This window comes from Pelecanus crispus, chromosome Z (assembly GCF_030463565.1).
Source record: "Pelecanus crispus isolate bPelCri1 chromosome Z, bPelCri1.pri, whole genome shotgun sequence".
In the NCBI taxonomy this organism is placed as follows: domain Eukaryota; kingdom Metazoa; phylum Chordata; class Aves; order Pelecaniformes; family Pelecanidae; genus Pelecanus; species Pelecanus crispus.
In genome coordinates this window covers 46,816,138-46,831,398 of record NC_134676.1, presented here as the reverse complement: position 1 = coordinate 46,831,398, position 15,261 = coordinate 46,816,138, and the positions used below count along the sequence as shown (strand labels likewise).

The 15,261-nt window shown below is 37.7% G+C and overlaps 1 protein-coding gene across 1 annotated transcript in view; it reads right to left on the bottom strand.

Annotated features, from left to right (window-relative positions):
• Positions 1 to 14,080, bottom strand: part of LRRC2 (leucine rich repeat containing 2) — a 63,002-nt gene extending 48,922 nt beyond the window's left edge. Inside the window, exons 1-2 of the mRNA XM_075726937.1 lie at positions 13,956 to 14,080; positions 2,101 to 2,311 (exon numbers count right to left, since the gene is read on the bottom strand). Coding sequence (XP_075583052.1) covers positions 2,101 to 2,311; positions 13,956 to 14,080 — 336 coding nt within the window. The remainder of the gene's footprint in view (positions 1 to 2,100; positions 2,312 to 13,955) is intronic.
• Positions 14,081 to 15,261: the final 1,181 nt, after the last annotated feature.

Sequence of the window (15,261 nt, the reverse complement as noted above, 5' to 3'; positions counted from 1 at the left end):
AATGGACACTTCACAGGGCTGTGCTGTTTGCTGCTGCCAACAGTAAGTGGCCAGCCAACAGCAAACCAGGCTGATTATGTGCCTGTAAAACTGGCAGAGGCAATCCCAGCTCTGACTTCTCCTAGTGTCTGAGTGCTTAATCTTCCAAACTTTCAACTCATAGATGTATTTGTGTGCAAAACACATTACAAAAACTAAACCAAAATTGATACCACAGATCCTAACTACATAACACAGGCTTCTAGGAGAAAAATGTCACATGTCCACAGATCTTTCCACATGCAAATTGCCAGCCTGTGCAGTTTTGGTTGTGTAGTCTGCAAACTCATTTTGCCTAAGTGCACTTTTTTGGGGAGACACTAATAGGGGGAAAGAGTGTCATGTCTGATTCTGTCTTTGGTTTAGAAGCAGCAGTTGAGATTAAAAAAAAGCAAAATAAGTGGTATGATTTGTATATCCAATGTAATTTTCACAAAATTTCTGCAATAAGGGAAAATACACTTCTTTCAGAACTTTGTCAACTGGATTTTCACATTTTTGTAGATCATTCTTAGCTGTTAGAGACTGGCAATGTTCTTTGATTTTGAAGGAGCATTGGTCTTCTCTAAATAAAGCAGCTTTGATTTTATCTTTGTCTACAGACATCTAAAATACGTCACAGTATCTTGTTGAAACAGGAAGCCCACTTTAACTAGGCTAGAGCTGGACAATGAGGCACAGTGGCTGTGTGCATGCTGGTTAGGAGTGTACTGCTCAAGGTGACATAATGTACATAACAGTACCCCAATAACTCTTAAATGTGATCTTTCAGCATGTCAAACTGAAACTAAAAGCTCTGGAAAATAGAGCAAATTAAGTATGTTTGATTGTGTCTCCTAATGTAAAGCCTTGTTTATGGTGACAAAGCAAAATGTTAACACTTTAGCAAAAGACAATAAGCAACAGAAAAGTTTAGTTATGCATCTCTCTACTCCCTGATGCACTGAAAATATTTGCAGTTGCTACTATAACAGTATCTAAGGAGCTATAATATCTCATTTTCTTCTAACATACTTACAAGGTTTACAACACAGAAAAGTGTGCAGTATAAGACTACACAGCTTTAACGTCACTTTCAATGATTTTCAAGGTCCTTGAAAGATGAGATGTGACAGCTCTCCAGCAACCAATCCTACCACTTGAACTACTGGCATCAGCTGAAGAAATAATCTCCTTATTAGAACTGGATGGGAACCAGGGTTTTCTATTTTCCAGAAATTTAATCTACTTTATGTTTATTCAGAAAAGAACTACAGCTAGAAAAAAAAACAACGCTGAAAAAGAAAACATGTTCATATTCAAGATCAAATCTTGGACAAAGCTACATTTCAGGTCAATCAAAAGAATTGCTTTAGTAAAATTTAACCACTTTATCAACTGACTTTTTAACTTTCATTTTTGGTAATAAAAATCTCAAAAATATATTTCAAAATTATAAACTACACAAAAGTCAAAATTCTAATTTCACTTTCTCATTATTAAATTAGTGTATATTCAAAATAAATTTCAGTCAAAGCTTTAACAACTCTAGAAAACTTCGGACCAACTCTAATCCACCTTTTGCTGAATTTCAAAAGAGCATGAATTCAGAGCTTACTTCCAAACTTCTATTTCACATCAAACACAACTTGATGCTAATATTAGTTTTGATTTGAACAGAGCTTGAGAAAAGTGTTATCACACCATTAGAGTAAGAAGACAGATCTCCGAGTAGTGGAAGACATCAACAAGCCAACAAAGTTGAATATTATTTTCATCTCTTTCCATCCATTGGGGGATTTCAGAGAAAGATACCTTATTGCAATATGATAGTTAGACCAAAATTTTTGAGAGGTCTAAATTGCATGTATCAGTAGAGAACGTAAAACAAGCATATTTGCAAACTAAACCACTAGTTCAGGGTAAGATAGGAAATGCTTTTGTCACTTCTAACACTGTCAAAAAGCATCAATTTCATATTGGGGAAAAAAAAAAAAAAAAAAGGTTTGGGGGGATTAAGAGTTACAGCACCAAGCTACCCAAACTCTTTAATAACAGAAACATATTTTCCATTATATTTACCGTCCACTGCTCTCCAGAAAGCTGAAAAATAAACTTGTTTCTTTCCTTTTTTGTTTCATCTGACAAAGCACGTCTTTTCTGGAGCTGAGGAATCTTTCCGTAAGTGTCCAAGATCTTCTCATCAGTGTCTACAAAGCCATTCTTGAGGTATTTTGATTGAGGAATACCATTCTTCCGACATTCTAGTATGAAATTCCATTCCTGTTTTATCCTGAAATAGTGCCAGAAAATGTTTATGTGAATCAGCTGAAACAATATGGCAAATAAGTCTTAAAGGTTGATCCTTGATTCCTGGAGTCATGTTTAAATTTTCTAGACTTACATACAGATTTCAGATGAGCAGGATTTAATTTACTGACTGAAAAACAGGGGCACCCAAGGAATAACAGAAAAGTGGAGACTGAGCACACTGTCACAGAAAACAGCATGAATAATGCCCTTTATTTCAATAGGGTAGGAAACATATGCTCATAGAAAAGTTAAATGTATAAAGAAAAACAAGAACCTGGTGATATATGCAAAATCTTTTAATTGGGAAAAAAATCATTTTAGAAAGTAAGAAGCTAGAAATATTCCCTTTTCCCTGCCCTTTCTTGTTCAAGTATGATGATCTATTTTCATTTTTCACACATTATCTTCCAATATGATCTTAGAAGGTGGAGGCAAAGGTCAAAGTTTTCACATGCCAACTAATTTCAGATTCAATTTCAGTGTAACTTTAGGCTCGCCTCCAGGGCAAACCTTTACCCATGTAACTTCAGGTGCAAATTCAATTTGGTATAATTAAGCATTACCAAAAACAAGTGCTTTAATTTAAGAGAGATTTATTTCAGCTTAGTCAATTAAAGAACAAGTTGATTAACTGAAGCAAGCCTTCCTTATACCAAAAAAATACTCTGCAGAATCCCTTGCATTATAAATCCGATCTCATATTTTGAATGCTAGATTATTGTGGTACATGAGATTCATTTATGTGATCTCCATCCTCTGGCAGAAATTTTAAGCTAAAGACCTGAAGAAAAATGAGATGTGAAGAAGGGCACAAAATTCAGATAATGTGCCCCCTAGAGAAAGTAAAATATGGCATGTCCTAGAAACAGATTCAGATGCAAGTTCGTAAAGTTCAAGTAGGAAATAACAAAACCAGTACATATATTCCCAGCTAAGCATGGGATTTTCTCTAAAATGCTAAGATCTTAAAACAATGGCACATGAAACAGAATGTCTGGTTTTGAGTCACATGCAAGAAATCAGTTGTAAACTTAGGTACAATTAGCATCTTCCAAACTTCGTGAAAATAAGTAATTTTTGGACACCCGTACCAAGGTATAAGACAAAAACTACAGTATATTTATGGGAATATGATAGTGTAGATTAAAAGTTATATTTGACTTAATGTTATCAAAATAATTTTTTAGTGATCAAAACTCAATGCCTAAATAGGAAAGATATTACTGAGACAGCTGTAAACTGCCCAGCACAAATTGTGGCACTTACTGAAACCTTCGGGGGTGTTAGAGACACTTGAAAACAGAGAGCACAGCAACAGCAGACTTCAGCTATCAACATACACAGAGGAAATCGACACACTGTGGACAATATATGCTTTTGGAAACTATGTACAACTGTCTGTCAGAGCAGCTAACCTGAGAGACCACAAGAGGACCTGATTTAGTTTCAAGGAGCAGCACACTATACAAGGGTGATCAGAGAACTACAGAAAGCCCCTTCTGTAATAATGACTGCAAAGTATTCCAGAGCGACATCTTTATAAAGAGAAAATAAGGAAAAACCTCTTCTACAAATATTTCAGAAGATAAGCTCCATGTAACAGTGAAGCTGGTTGAACACACCTGTCTACAACAAGGGCCGGAAGGAGGATTCGGGGAACTACAGGCTTGTCAGCCTGACCTTGGTGCTGGGAAAGATTATGGAGAGGTTCATACTGAGTGAACTCAACAGGCAAGTGCAGGTCAGCCAGGGGATCAGGCCCAGCCAGCATGGCTTCATGAAAGGCAGGTCCTGCTTGACCAACCTGATCTCCTTTTATGACCTGGTGACCCACCTGGTAGATGATGGAAAGGCTGTGGATGTCATTTACCTGAACTTTAGCAAAGCCTTTGGCACAGTCTCCCATAATATTCTCCTTGGGAAGCTGGCAGCTCATGGCTTGGACGGGTGTGCTCTTTGCTGGGTAAAAAACTGGTTGGGTGGCCGAGCCCAGAGAGTAGTGGTGAATGGTGTTAAGTCCAGTGGGCAGCTGGTCACAAGCAGTGTTCCCCAGGGCTCTGTTTTGGGGCCAGCCTTGTATAATATCTTTATCAATGATCTGGATGAGGGGATTGAGTGCACCCTCAGTAAGTTTGCAGATGACACCAAGCTGGGTGGGAGTGTCGATCTGCTGGAGGGTAGGATGGCCCTGCAGAGGGACCTGGACAGGCTGGACCGATGGGCCGAGGCCAACTGTATGAGGTTTAACAAGGCCAAGTGCCAGGTCCTGCACTTGGGTCACAACAACCCCAATGCAATGCTACAGGCTTGGGGACGAGTGGCTGGAAAGCTGCCTGGCCAAAAAGGACCTGGGGGTGTTGGTTGACAGCCGGCTGAACATGAGGCAGCAGTGTTCCTAGGTGGCCAAGAAGGCCAACAGCATCCTGGCTTGTATCAGGAATAGTGTGGCCAGCAGGAGCAGGGAGGTGACTGTTCCCCTGTACTCGGTGCTGGTGAGGCCGCACCTGGAATACTGTGTCCAGTTTTGGGCCCCTCCATACAAGAAAGACATTGAGGTGCTGGAGCGTGTCCAGAGAAGGGCAAGCTGGTGAAGGGTCTGGAGCACAGGTCTTATGAGGAGCGGCTGAGGGAACTGGGGTTGTTTAGTCTGGAGAAGAGGAGGCTGAGGGGAGACCTTATCGCTCTCTACAACTACCTGAAAGGGGTTGTAGTGAAGTGGGTGTTTGTGTCTTCTCCCAAGTAACAAGTGATAAGACAAGAGGAAATGGCCTCAAGCTGCACCAGGGGAGGTTTAGATTGGATATTAGGAAAAATTTCTTCACAGAAAAGGTAGTCAAACATTGGAACAGGCTGCCCAGAGATGCGGTGGAGTCACCATCCCTGGAGGCGTTCAAAAAATGTGTAGACGTAGCACTTTGGGACATGGTTTAGTGGGCATGGTGTTGTTGGGTTGATGGTTGAACTGATGATCTTAGAGATCCTTTCCAACCTTGATGTTCCCTAGTTTTTACTTTCATTAAAAATAATCCAACCACCAAGCCAGAAAACATGAAATTATCACTCTACCCTTAATTGGTTTAGTGGTGGACTTGGTAGTGTTAGGTTAATGGTTGGACTGGATGATATTAAAGGTCTTTTCCAACCTAAACTATTCTATGATTCTATAAAAGTGCAGAACACTAGGTAAAGTGCTGGCAGACTGCATGAAGACAGCACTACCTCAGAGTAAGTACATTCTAATGAATCTTCTGTAAGGATCTTTATCCCCTCATTTCCAAAAATAGAAAAATAAAAAAAAGATAAAAATGCCATTTATGTTCAAATGATGAAATGAGAAGGCAGTATAAGCTCTCATAAATTAAATGTAAAAACACAAAAAAGCAAGTGAAGTCACTTACTGCAGGTATACAAATGAATAGGAAAAGGATTTCTAGCATATTAGAAGTAGAAGGCCTCTCTGAGAGACAGTGGGAGCAATAACTTATCAAGGTATGAAAGGAGCAGTGAAGGAATAGTTAAAGAAGTTATTGAGAGCTGCAGAAAAGCTACTCATCCTTGGCCTCAGTGTTGATTAGAGAGACCAGTATATTCTTTGCAAGTAGGCATCTGGAGGACTTTCTGATATTGAAAGTGTCAATAGAGGAGGCTTGAAAATAAAAACATGTATATGTTTGAAGTAAATCTCCCAGTTTATCTCAGTGTCTAATTGTAGACTCCTTTATACCACAGTGAGCTGTGTGAGTGTGATATGTAAATGAGCTAGGAAGAAAAAGACTGGACAGACAGAAAGCATGTTCAGCAACACGTTCAGCTCAGAGAGTCCCTAGAGGGGTACTGAAGCTGCTAGTACAGTCAAGGAAGTCCACCACCAACCCACAACATCTCAACGTCTTTTCTGATGCTACTTGATATAACAAAAGCAAGAAAATAGGTTAGAGCAGACACAGCTCCTTAGTCCATTTAGTGATCCTTCACTATGCTGCATCTGATACTTCTGGTTACGGAGAGAGAGACATCCGCATACCTGATCGCACTAGGCAGCCCTACCAAAGGTTATCCCCTCCAGCTGTAGTCTGGAAGTGCTCAGATGGCAGAATTTTCCATACCAGCAGATGTGAAAGTTGAAATACCTCTTTCAGATCCTTTGAAACATGAGCCAATAAAATTTTTAGTGTTGATCTTGCTTATTCAATCTATCATTTCAACCCCAGAGACCACCAGCACAACAGAGGGCAGACAATGCAATAGCAAGAGATCACTAGGAAAAGCTAGAAAATAACACTTTCTTATACTACAAGAAAAATAAACAGGTCCAAAACACCTACTCATCTTTTTTCCAAAACTCATCTACCAGTGAGCATAGCTAATTAGCTATAAAAGCTCTGTATTACTGTGCGAGGGGAGTGGGAGGTGAAGTGGGCGGGGGGGGGGGGGGGGGGAGGTGGGGAGTTAAATGAATTCCCAAGGAAGAGAACAACAAAAGGATCTGAACCGTTAAAAAGCAGGAACTGAAAAGGATCAAAACCCTGGCGTTCTTTTTTTTTTTTCCCCCTAAAATCTTCTAAATACTCCTGGCTTTACTTACCACTGCTGTACTGCTGTTTCTCATATCCTCCTCCAGTCCTCCACATACAGCTTTTCTGTCCCTCTGTGAAGCTTAACTCTGCATTACTGCCCTCTCATTTCCATTAAATTCCTTCATTTTCTAGCAAAGCAATAAGCATTTGATCTCAGTGCATAATTCAGTGCACAGAAAAAGCTTGCCCTCAAGATGCTTTTTTTGTATTCATTGCTCTTCACTCATGCACAAAGAATGACTGACTCGTTCTTCACAGTATAAAGTCTAAGAATGCTATAAACTTAACAAACAGAAAGAAGAGGTCAAAAAGCCTAACGCTCCATAAAAAGTAAGTCACTGAGCTGCTCTATTACACCTCAGTGCTGGCTTTGTCAGGTAGACCCCAGGAATACAAGAGCAGAGGGCTCAGATCTAAAATTTTACTCTCTCACAGCAAAAAATATATAAAACAGCAAGAAAGGAGCTACATTAAAGATGAAAGAATAAACTGTCCTCTGACACTTTACTGATAACATGTACAAAACACAGATCTCAGGAGGTCATGACACATTGTTAGCCAAATAAAATAAAATGCATGTAAAAAAGCCTACTGTTAACCAAATCAGTCAGTGAAATATTGACCTCAGAAGAAAGACAGGCATTAAAAATTAAACCTGGTTAGGAATTCAACATAGGTATCACACACTGATGTGGAAATCCTGTGTCAAATTTCTTCTCTACTCATACATTAAATGATGGCAATATGCTCCGTTAAGTTTTTAAAGAATGCCTGGTTATGGTCATCAGACTAAGTACTATGTACAAGCACGTTTTGATCAGATGGAAAGTGAATTAATAACGGAGCAACAAACATGCATAATTTTGGGCAGTACATCTCAGAATGAAAACATGATATATCCCAAGGGCAGAGGGTCTAACAATTTAAAAGCCCCACTTGTATCCTTAGGGTACACACTAACCAAATCAATCAATATGAACCTTCCTGGCCTGGAGGTGTGACTTACATCAAGCCGGTATGTATCATTACACAAAGATTACATATCTGTAATTTGCAGGTTACAGTTGAGATCAAACCAAAGGGATCTATTCAGCTACACAGTTGTCACTCAGCATTGTCATTGTCAAAAAATTGAGATGATGGTACTTCTTAAAGGATCTTTATGAAAATAAAGACCATTTTAAATCTTCCTTTAGTGACAATCCTCAGCTAAAATAGAATTACCATGTTTGTCATATCTGGAGGCTATTGTGTGAATCTTCAGGAAAGACAGGAAAGGTATCTAAACCAGTGTGGCAAACCAGAAAAAAAAAAATCCATACAAATAAAATCAGCCTTTAGATGCACTAATATACTTTTAGAGAAATTGAATTTCTGGTCTTGGCACCTTAAAGGCTCCCTGATATTCCAGGAACACATTTTCACATATGACAAACGAGTTGGTTACAAAATCACAGTCCTCCTGAATTTTATGTCTTTTTATTACTATTCAGCAATAAAATATTTTGATCTTCCTCTAGTGCTTGATCAAACAATTGATGTCAGATTAGAGTAACAACTACGCTTTTCAATATTGAAAAAGTGGGTGTTAGTCAAGTCAAGCCTAATTCAGATGAGAGTATGAACACAAAAAAAACATTTTTTCTGGACATAGGACCCACATGAGATCTAAGATTCCAACTCAGCTAACTATTCCAGTATTTCCACTTCATTCATGCAAATAGTGCAACTAATTTTTAGAAAGGCTGACTGCATGCTGCTTCTGTTTGCCTAAAAATGTTATCTTTCATACCTTTATATCTGTAACACGAAAACACACCTGTCACTAAAGCTGACTGTAAATGGTATAGAGGAAAGGTTAATTCTAGCAAGCTATTTCCCAATACATTGCTGTTTATCAGTAAGCTTTCAGGACAATACAATATAGATATGAAACAGGATCAGCAGGGAAATGGAATATTCAAGTACTTCCATTTTGGTTAGTGCTGAACTTGTCTTCAGGTAACCATTCCCCAAACATTGCTTCACTATTGGAGTATATCTGCAGCAAAGAGGTTTAATGACATATAAATAAAATCTTTAATTATAAATATTTCCTTTTGAGGATATGGGATTTCCTGGCTTGGCATTTTAGATGTTCAAAAAAAATCACAAACCTAATCCACCTGATGTAAAGAATTACTGGAGAATAAATTCAATAATTGGATCCTTCAAAGAAGTGACTAGCTTGGAAAACAAGAAGTTTGCATTAGTAAGGATTTCAGATCCATCCCAGTAAATGAGGAGTAGCTGGGTTTCTTTGAAAAGTTCTTCCTTCTGCAGTTACCCACTACTCAATGTCTGATTGATTAGATCTTGAAGAAAAGCAATGTTTCTTAGGTAAAGAAAGGAAGTTTCATTAGATGGCACTGTTTCCTCTAAATCAGGATAGAAGAAATAGACAGGACCCTAAATGGTGACATCAGTTTATTACTCCTGGGTGATGTTTAAATGAGAATCACTAGCCACACAGGTTCATTCAATAATCCTATGTAATTTTTATAAGAGCAGTACAGTTAAACTGGAGTTCACCCCAGACTAATATTCCTGATGGACAAGTAACATTTACTTCAAAATCAGTTAGATTGATTTAACTTCAGTCCCTCTGCCAGGCTATTCCATGGGTTGTAAAAGACTGTGGCTGAAGAGCAGCTTTTCTCTTTCAACCCATTTGCATGTGTTATGTTAGATGCAAGGTCTGTATGCACAAGTGCCTAAGAACAAAGGCAAATAAGTGGTTATTAGTGCTGCAGATCTACACCCAACTTGTTGCTTATTATTCGTGTTTGAGGCTAAGGACTCCCAGCCTGAGTTTTAGTCTTGCTTAGAAAAATTTCTGAATTGGATATTGAGTGGGAGAATAAAGATAAACATCACTAATAAAAGCTTAGTTCAGGTATGAATAGAGTTATAACACTGAAGTTTAGCAGAGAGATAGAGACAAATCTATTTTATTAAACAAACAACGTAACATCTCAGGGAAGTCACTGTCTGCCTGTAAAGTGAAATTTTTCTTTTGACTTTCAGCATTCAGGAAGTGCATACCTCAGAAAAATAATGCATGCACATTTAGCTAGCTAGACCGTGAGAGGAAATTTCTGGATAAAAGACACAACAGGAAGAGGTGGCTGAACAAACTGTTATCTTTGCTGCATATTTGGTTGGTGGACAGGGGAGGCTGTGCCTTTTCACAGCAAAGATTTAGATAGCTAATGTGGACAAACAGCTCTGGCATTTCCTCACTTGAATGCTTAATTTGTCAGCTTTCAATTTTAACCTTACCTGCTTTTCACACAGAAGGCAAACATGTTGTAATCCTTCAAAAAAAAAAAAAAATCTAACTATAAAATTTCATTCTCATTCCCTTTGAAAAAAAATGACAAGTAGAAAAGAAAAACTAATGAGGAAAATCATCACACTACATCAAGTTAGTCTGACAGCATTCAGCATTTCAGGGTGCAATATAAGATTGTTCTCCACTACCAGAATCTAGAAGATGAAATATAAAACAGTGCTGTAAACACAAATTTCTTTACATAATATGGACTTTCATAAACATGTAGATAACCACAGAACAGTGCGCTTTTTGTGTTTCATATCCTATGGGAGATTTAGAATAAGCTGGTCTGATGGGATTAAGGACATGAAGTAAAATGAAATTACTCCTGCACAACACTGTACTGTTTCTCTTTCTTTTATACTCAGTTACTGGTTTTTATGTGCCCACCAGAAGTAGGGGTTCCTTAAACTGCTGTACTTCCACAGTCCCACAAAACTGAAGGGGAAACAGAGGACTGAATTAACTCCACCCAAAGTGATCTGATACCAGTATTGAAGAGCACCAGACATTAGTCTCACAATATTCTCAGCAAACTGTTCTCCAGAATCAGCTTTCACCAGCCAGGTGCTTAAACATCTGTTCTAGACCTGTAAATTCCCAAAATCTTTACAAGACCTCCCCATTAATGCAACCAGAGTTCAAGCTTTGCATTTATTTCTGCGGTTTCCTTCTTAGAAAATCTGCAGTCAAAAAAGAGAAATACCTTATATGTGACTGCTTACAGACCCTGCATGAACTAAATTATCTTGCCCCAAAGCAAGCAAAGTTCCTTAGAGATTAATTGGGAGTTTTTCCTCAACTAATACATACTACATTTCAGTACATAGTATCAGGTCATTTTACATAGCAACACGGATGATAAGGAACTGCACAATCTCAAGGGCATTAGTGAATTGTAACCTTTTTGAGAAAAACTGGATTTTGCTTAAGAAAAAAAAAGCAAAGCAGCCTCAGCAGGCCTGATTCCAAACTCATCTGTTATATGAGTATATTTGCAGAGAAACTCTATTAATTTCAGCCCTACTTGGGAATTCACTCTGGCTGCTGGCAAAAGCAAATATCTAGAATCTTAAATGCTAGAATGCAGTCCTCAGTTTGGGAAACTACTTTCTTTGAATGTCTTTTTGGAATTATCATTTTGGGTCACAATCCTTTCCAAAATACTTTCTTACTGTGACTTGACAGTAAGTACTAGCATTGATTTCAGTGGACCTACCTGACAGTGGTAAAATTTAAATCTCTGAGTAGAACACCAGAATTTGGTCATACACAGAACTCCCTAAAATAATGAAATGTATTTCTACAGGGAAACATTATTTCTATTAAACATTTAATTATAATCACAATTTTATCTATACTTTCAAGCTAACAGCAAGCAAAATCTTGTCCTACATTTTGCCTAGCCTTTGCAAGCACTGAAAAACATCCAAGAAATAACTTGTGATCTGACCTTTAGGACCTAAAGTCCAGTGGTCACTGCACCCCTCATAAAACAAAAAGAATTTTTCTTTTAACTGAATTTTGCATTTTATTACCAACATTTTTACGACTTTGACCATTATTCTACCAGCTTTATCCATTCTATGAGGCCTGCATCATAAGAATGAACATGAACTTTGCCATTCATTTCAGTGGGTGAAATACAGATCACATTCAGGAAACAAAGTCTGATGTATTTCCTCCTTTTTACTAGGAGCTCTAAAAGAAGTAGGACTAACTTGAAAGCAATCTGATTACATGAAGATGTGCAACAAAACAAAGTACTGTATGCAAATTGCAAGCTAAAGGAAGGAAATAAAAATCTTCTGTGAATGCTGAAAGTGCACTTGGAACCTTTTACTTCTCTGTGTCATACCCCAAATTCCCCATCTCCAGTTGGTGCAAGAAGATAACAAAATAACTTTGGACCTCATTAGTAGAGAAGAGCAGAGCAAGTGGTCAAGCTCCACTCTTTCAGCTAGAGGGATGGCTACAGATAAATAACCACAAGCAGAAACAGCAGGGAGATTGTATTGTTTTTATGGAAAACACAGTTACAGTAAGAAATGAGGCTTAACATATGCTACAAGTCAAAACACATGGGACCTGAAATTCAGTACCTCAGAGCACGTAAGGTTACCCTCTTTCCCTCTTCCATATAGAAGTTCCCCATGCCTTGCACTTCTGGTTTGCTTTTGTACTAGTGAACTCAGAAGTTAGCTTCTGCACCACAGAGAACCAAAACCCAAACAAAACATGGCAGGGGAATGCTGACATTTAGGTCTACATTGGGACTGAGCTTTCTTCAGTTCTGAAGATGACTGCATGAGCTGTTAGAAGCTACAGGTGTGGCTTCATAGTCATAACATTCTTTTTATGAAGGCTGCAGTGGCACCCCGAAAGTCACTAGTTGACATAGACAACAGTAGAGAGTCATCTGCTTTATCTGCATTAGAACTGCACAAAGCCACTTCTTAATGCAGCACCTGGGATAGAAATAAGGTTTGATCGAGTTTAATCCCAAATCCTTTCACTTCTGTTTTCTGCCATAATGGTAACATCCACAACCGCAAACTTTTTCTGTCCCTCAGTTCATACCAGAAAGAAAGCTTATCCTTGTAAGATAATTTAATCTGAAGAACGAGCTTCATTTTTTTTTGTTTGTTTTGTTTTGTTAGGATTATGGTTTTTGATGCAGGCTTTGTGTAGAGATGGGAGAACTAAAAATGCAACTATGGATGTTTTGAAGAGAAAGGTCTTGCAGAAAGGGCAACCAGACTTTGTATTACCTTTGTCTCCTCTTAGCCCAGCTGCTCTGTTGTCAGTGGGTTGTCTCACTGTAGTTGCACTGCCAGCGAGAATCTGTGAGTGGGGGTCTCCTGAGAGGGCCAAAATACCATGCAAAGGTTCAATGCAATGACGCTCTTAAACAAGGGCACTGTTTAACCCTGTGCATTTTATTTTTAAAGTAGAAAGTGTTTTTTATTACTTTGTTCTCTCCTCAGAGGGGAAAAATGATAAGTCATATGTTTCCAACATTGCCAGCACAGTATAATATTTCACTGTCTCTAATGGGAATGAACATAAAGAAACCAAAATATTGCTTAAGGAAACCATAAATTAAATATAATAAAAACAATAACATGATTAGTGGGTGTAAGCTTTATAATGAAGGCTCTCTAATATTTGATCAAGAAAAAAACTTTATGATAATTCTTTTATTCAATCCTTTCTCTCCTATTCAGAAACAATTGTATGAGTGCATTTATTTATTTCCTTTTGTTTCTCCTGCCAATTCAACAAAAAGACTTAAAGTATTTCTTAGTACTGAATTTTATGAATGTTTTCAAGAATTCCATAATAAAAAGCCATACATTTATATAGCATATAAGCATTAGAAAGGTACAAAATGTGTTATTTTTCTCTGCAAATTAAATCTACACGGTAGACAATAAAATACACCATTAGTAAATCACAATCTGCATAGGAAAGAGCAGGGACTAATGAAATACAAGCACAGTTTGTGCTGCATTTCTCTTACAATCATCTCAGGAAAGGAGGTGAGAAATCATTGAAATCATACCAAAAGAAATAAAATTTGAAACATCTGATAATGCTTAGTATATGGCAATGTTAGCAGATAATAATAATGGATTCAGTTAAAATGAACAGCAGAAAAGTTAGCTTACTTCTCCAATGCACTTTTTTCTAATCTTTCTTTCTCTTTCTTCTGACGTTCTTTGTTCTTCTTAACTCGAGTTTCCCACAGTCCTCTTATGAGAGAAAAGTCAAATATTATCACCTGATGCCCCATACTGTTGACATTAAGCTTCTCCTGCAAGAACAAGCCACCATGAACACTTCAGGAAAGAAATAATGAGAAAAATAAGGAAAAAAATGATCATATTTCATTAAAATTATCTGGGTAAAAAAGCTGAAGTCATAAGAAATATTAACATAGTATGCTTTCCACCTCACTTAGTTTGTCTAGGGTTTTGTGCCAGCAGTAATCAATGTAGCATACAATTGACTTCTACATAAAATCTATGGCAACAGCTAAATGTTGATTTTTTTTTTTTTTTATTCCTTGCACTTTTCCCTTTCCAAGATAAGGACACAGTTGCAAAGAAAGACTAATTTGATTAAGTAACACTGATGAAAATAACTGCAAAGATTTTGTATTTTTAATAATTTGTTAACTCATATTAAAACAAGAGCTCATAAAGCATTTATTCATTGTAAATCATGCAAAAGCACTTCATCTTGGGTTCTCATGTATTGATCTTTATGCACCCAAGCTATCCTGTTCCTGTGGAATTTGGGAATTTCCAGTGTTTGCATAAATAGATGCTTAGCTGTGAAAGGCATTGAAAGATCAGCCCTGTAACATACAATGAAAACTTACCAAAGGCAGAGATAATGTGAAGGGTTTGTGAACTCATGGTCCCCATTTATTTGTATGTGTAGAATTACCTTTCAACAATCGAAGGCTTGGTGTCAATGTATTAGGTCCTGTGCAGTTAAGAACTGAGCTGAACTGAACCCTAACTCGCCAAACTTTCCATATTCAGTTAAAACCACAGAAACTTCTTGCAGGAATCTTGCCCCTACGGAATTTCATGACAAAGTTCTCATTCTCTTTAGCAAGCATGATGCTTGAGCTTGACCCAAAATGAACACCACCTTTTTACTTGAGGAAAAAAACATGCTATAGTATCTTTTACAACTGCTAGAGATTAAGACTTTGGATTTACATTTTGTGAAACACCGCAAGACTGGCAACATGGTGTTCCTTACTAAACTGTAGCAATGGCTCAGTACCGACGCACAAAATAAATCACCTACTAAATCACTAATGCAAGTACAGATACAAATCTTGATAAAATAGGTAAAACTGGTCTCTTTTGCTTAGAATCACTGGTGAGGGTACAATCATCACAATACACTGGTTTTCATGAAATGCAGATACATTGTCTACAGAGGATTTCTGTCATG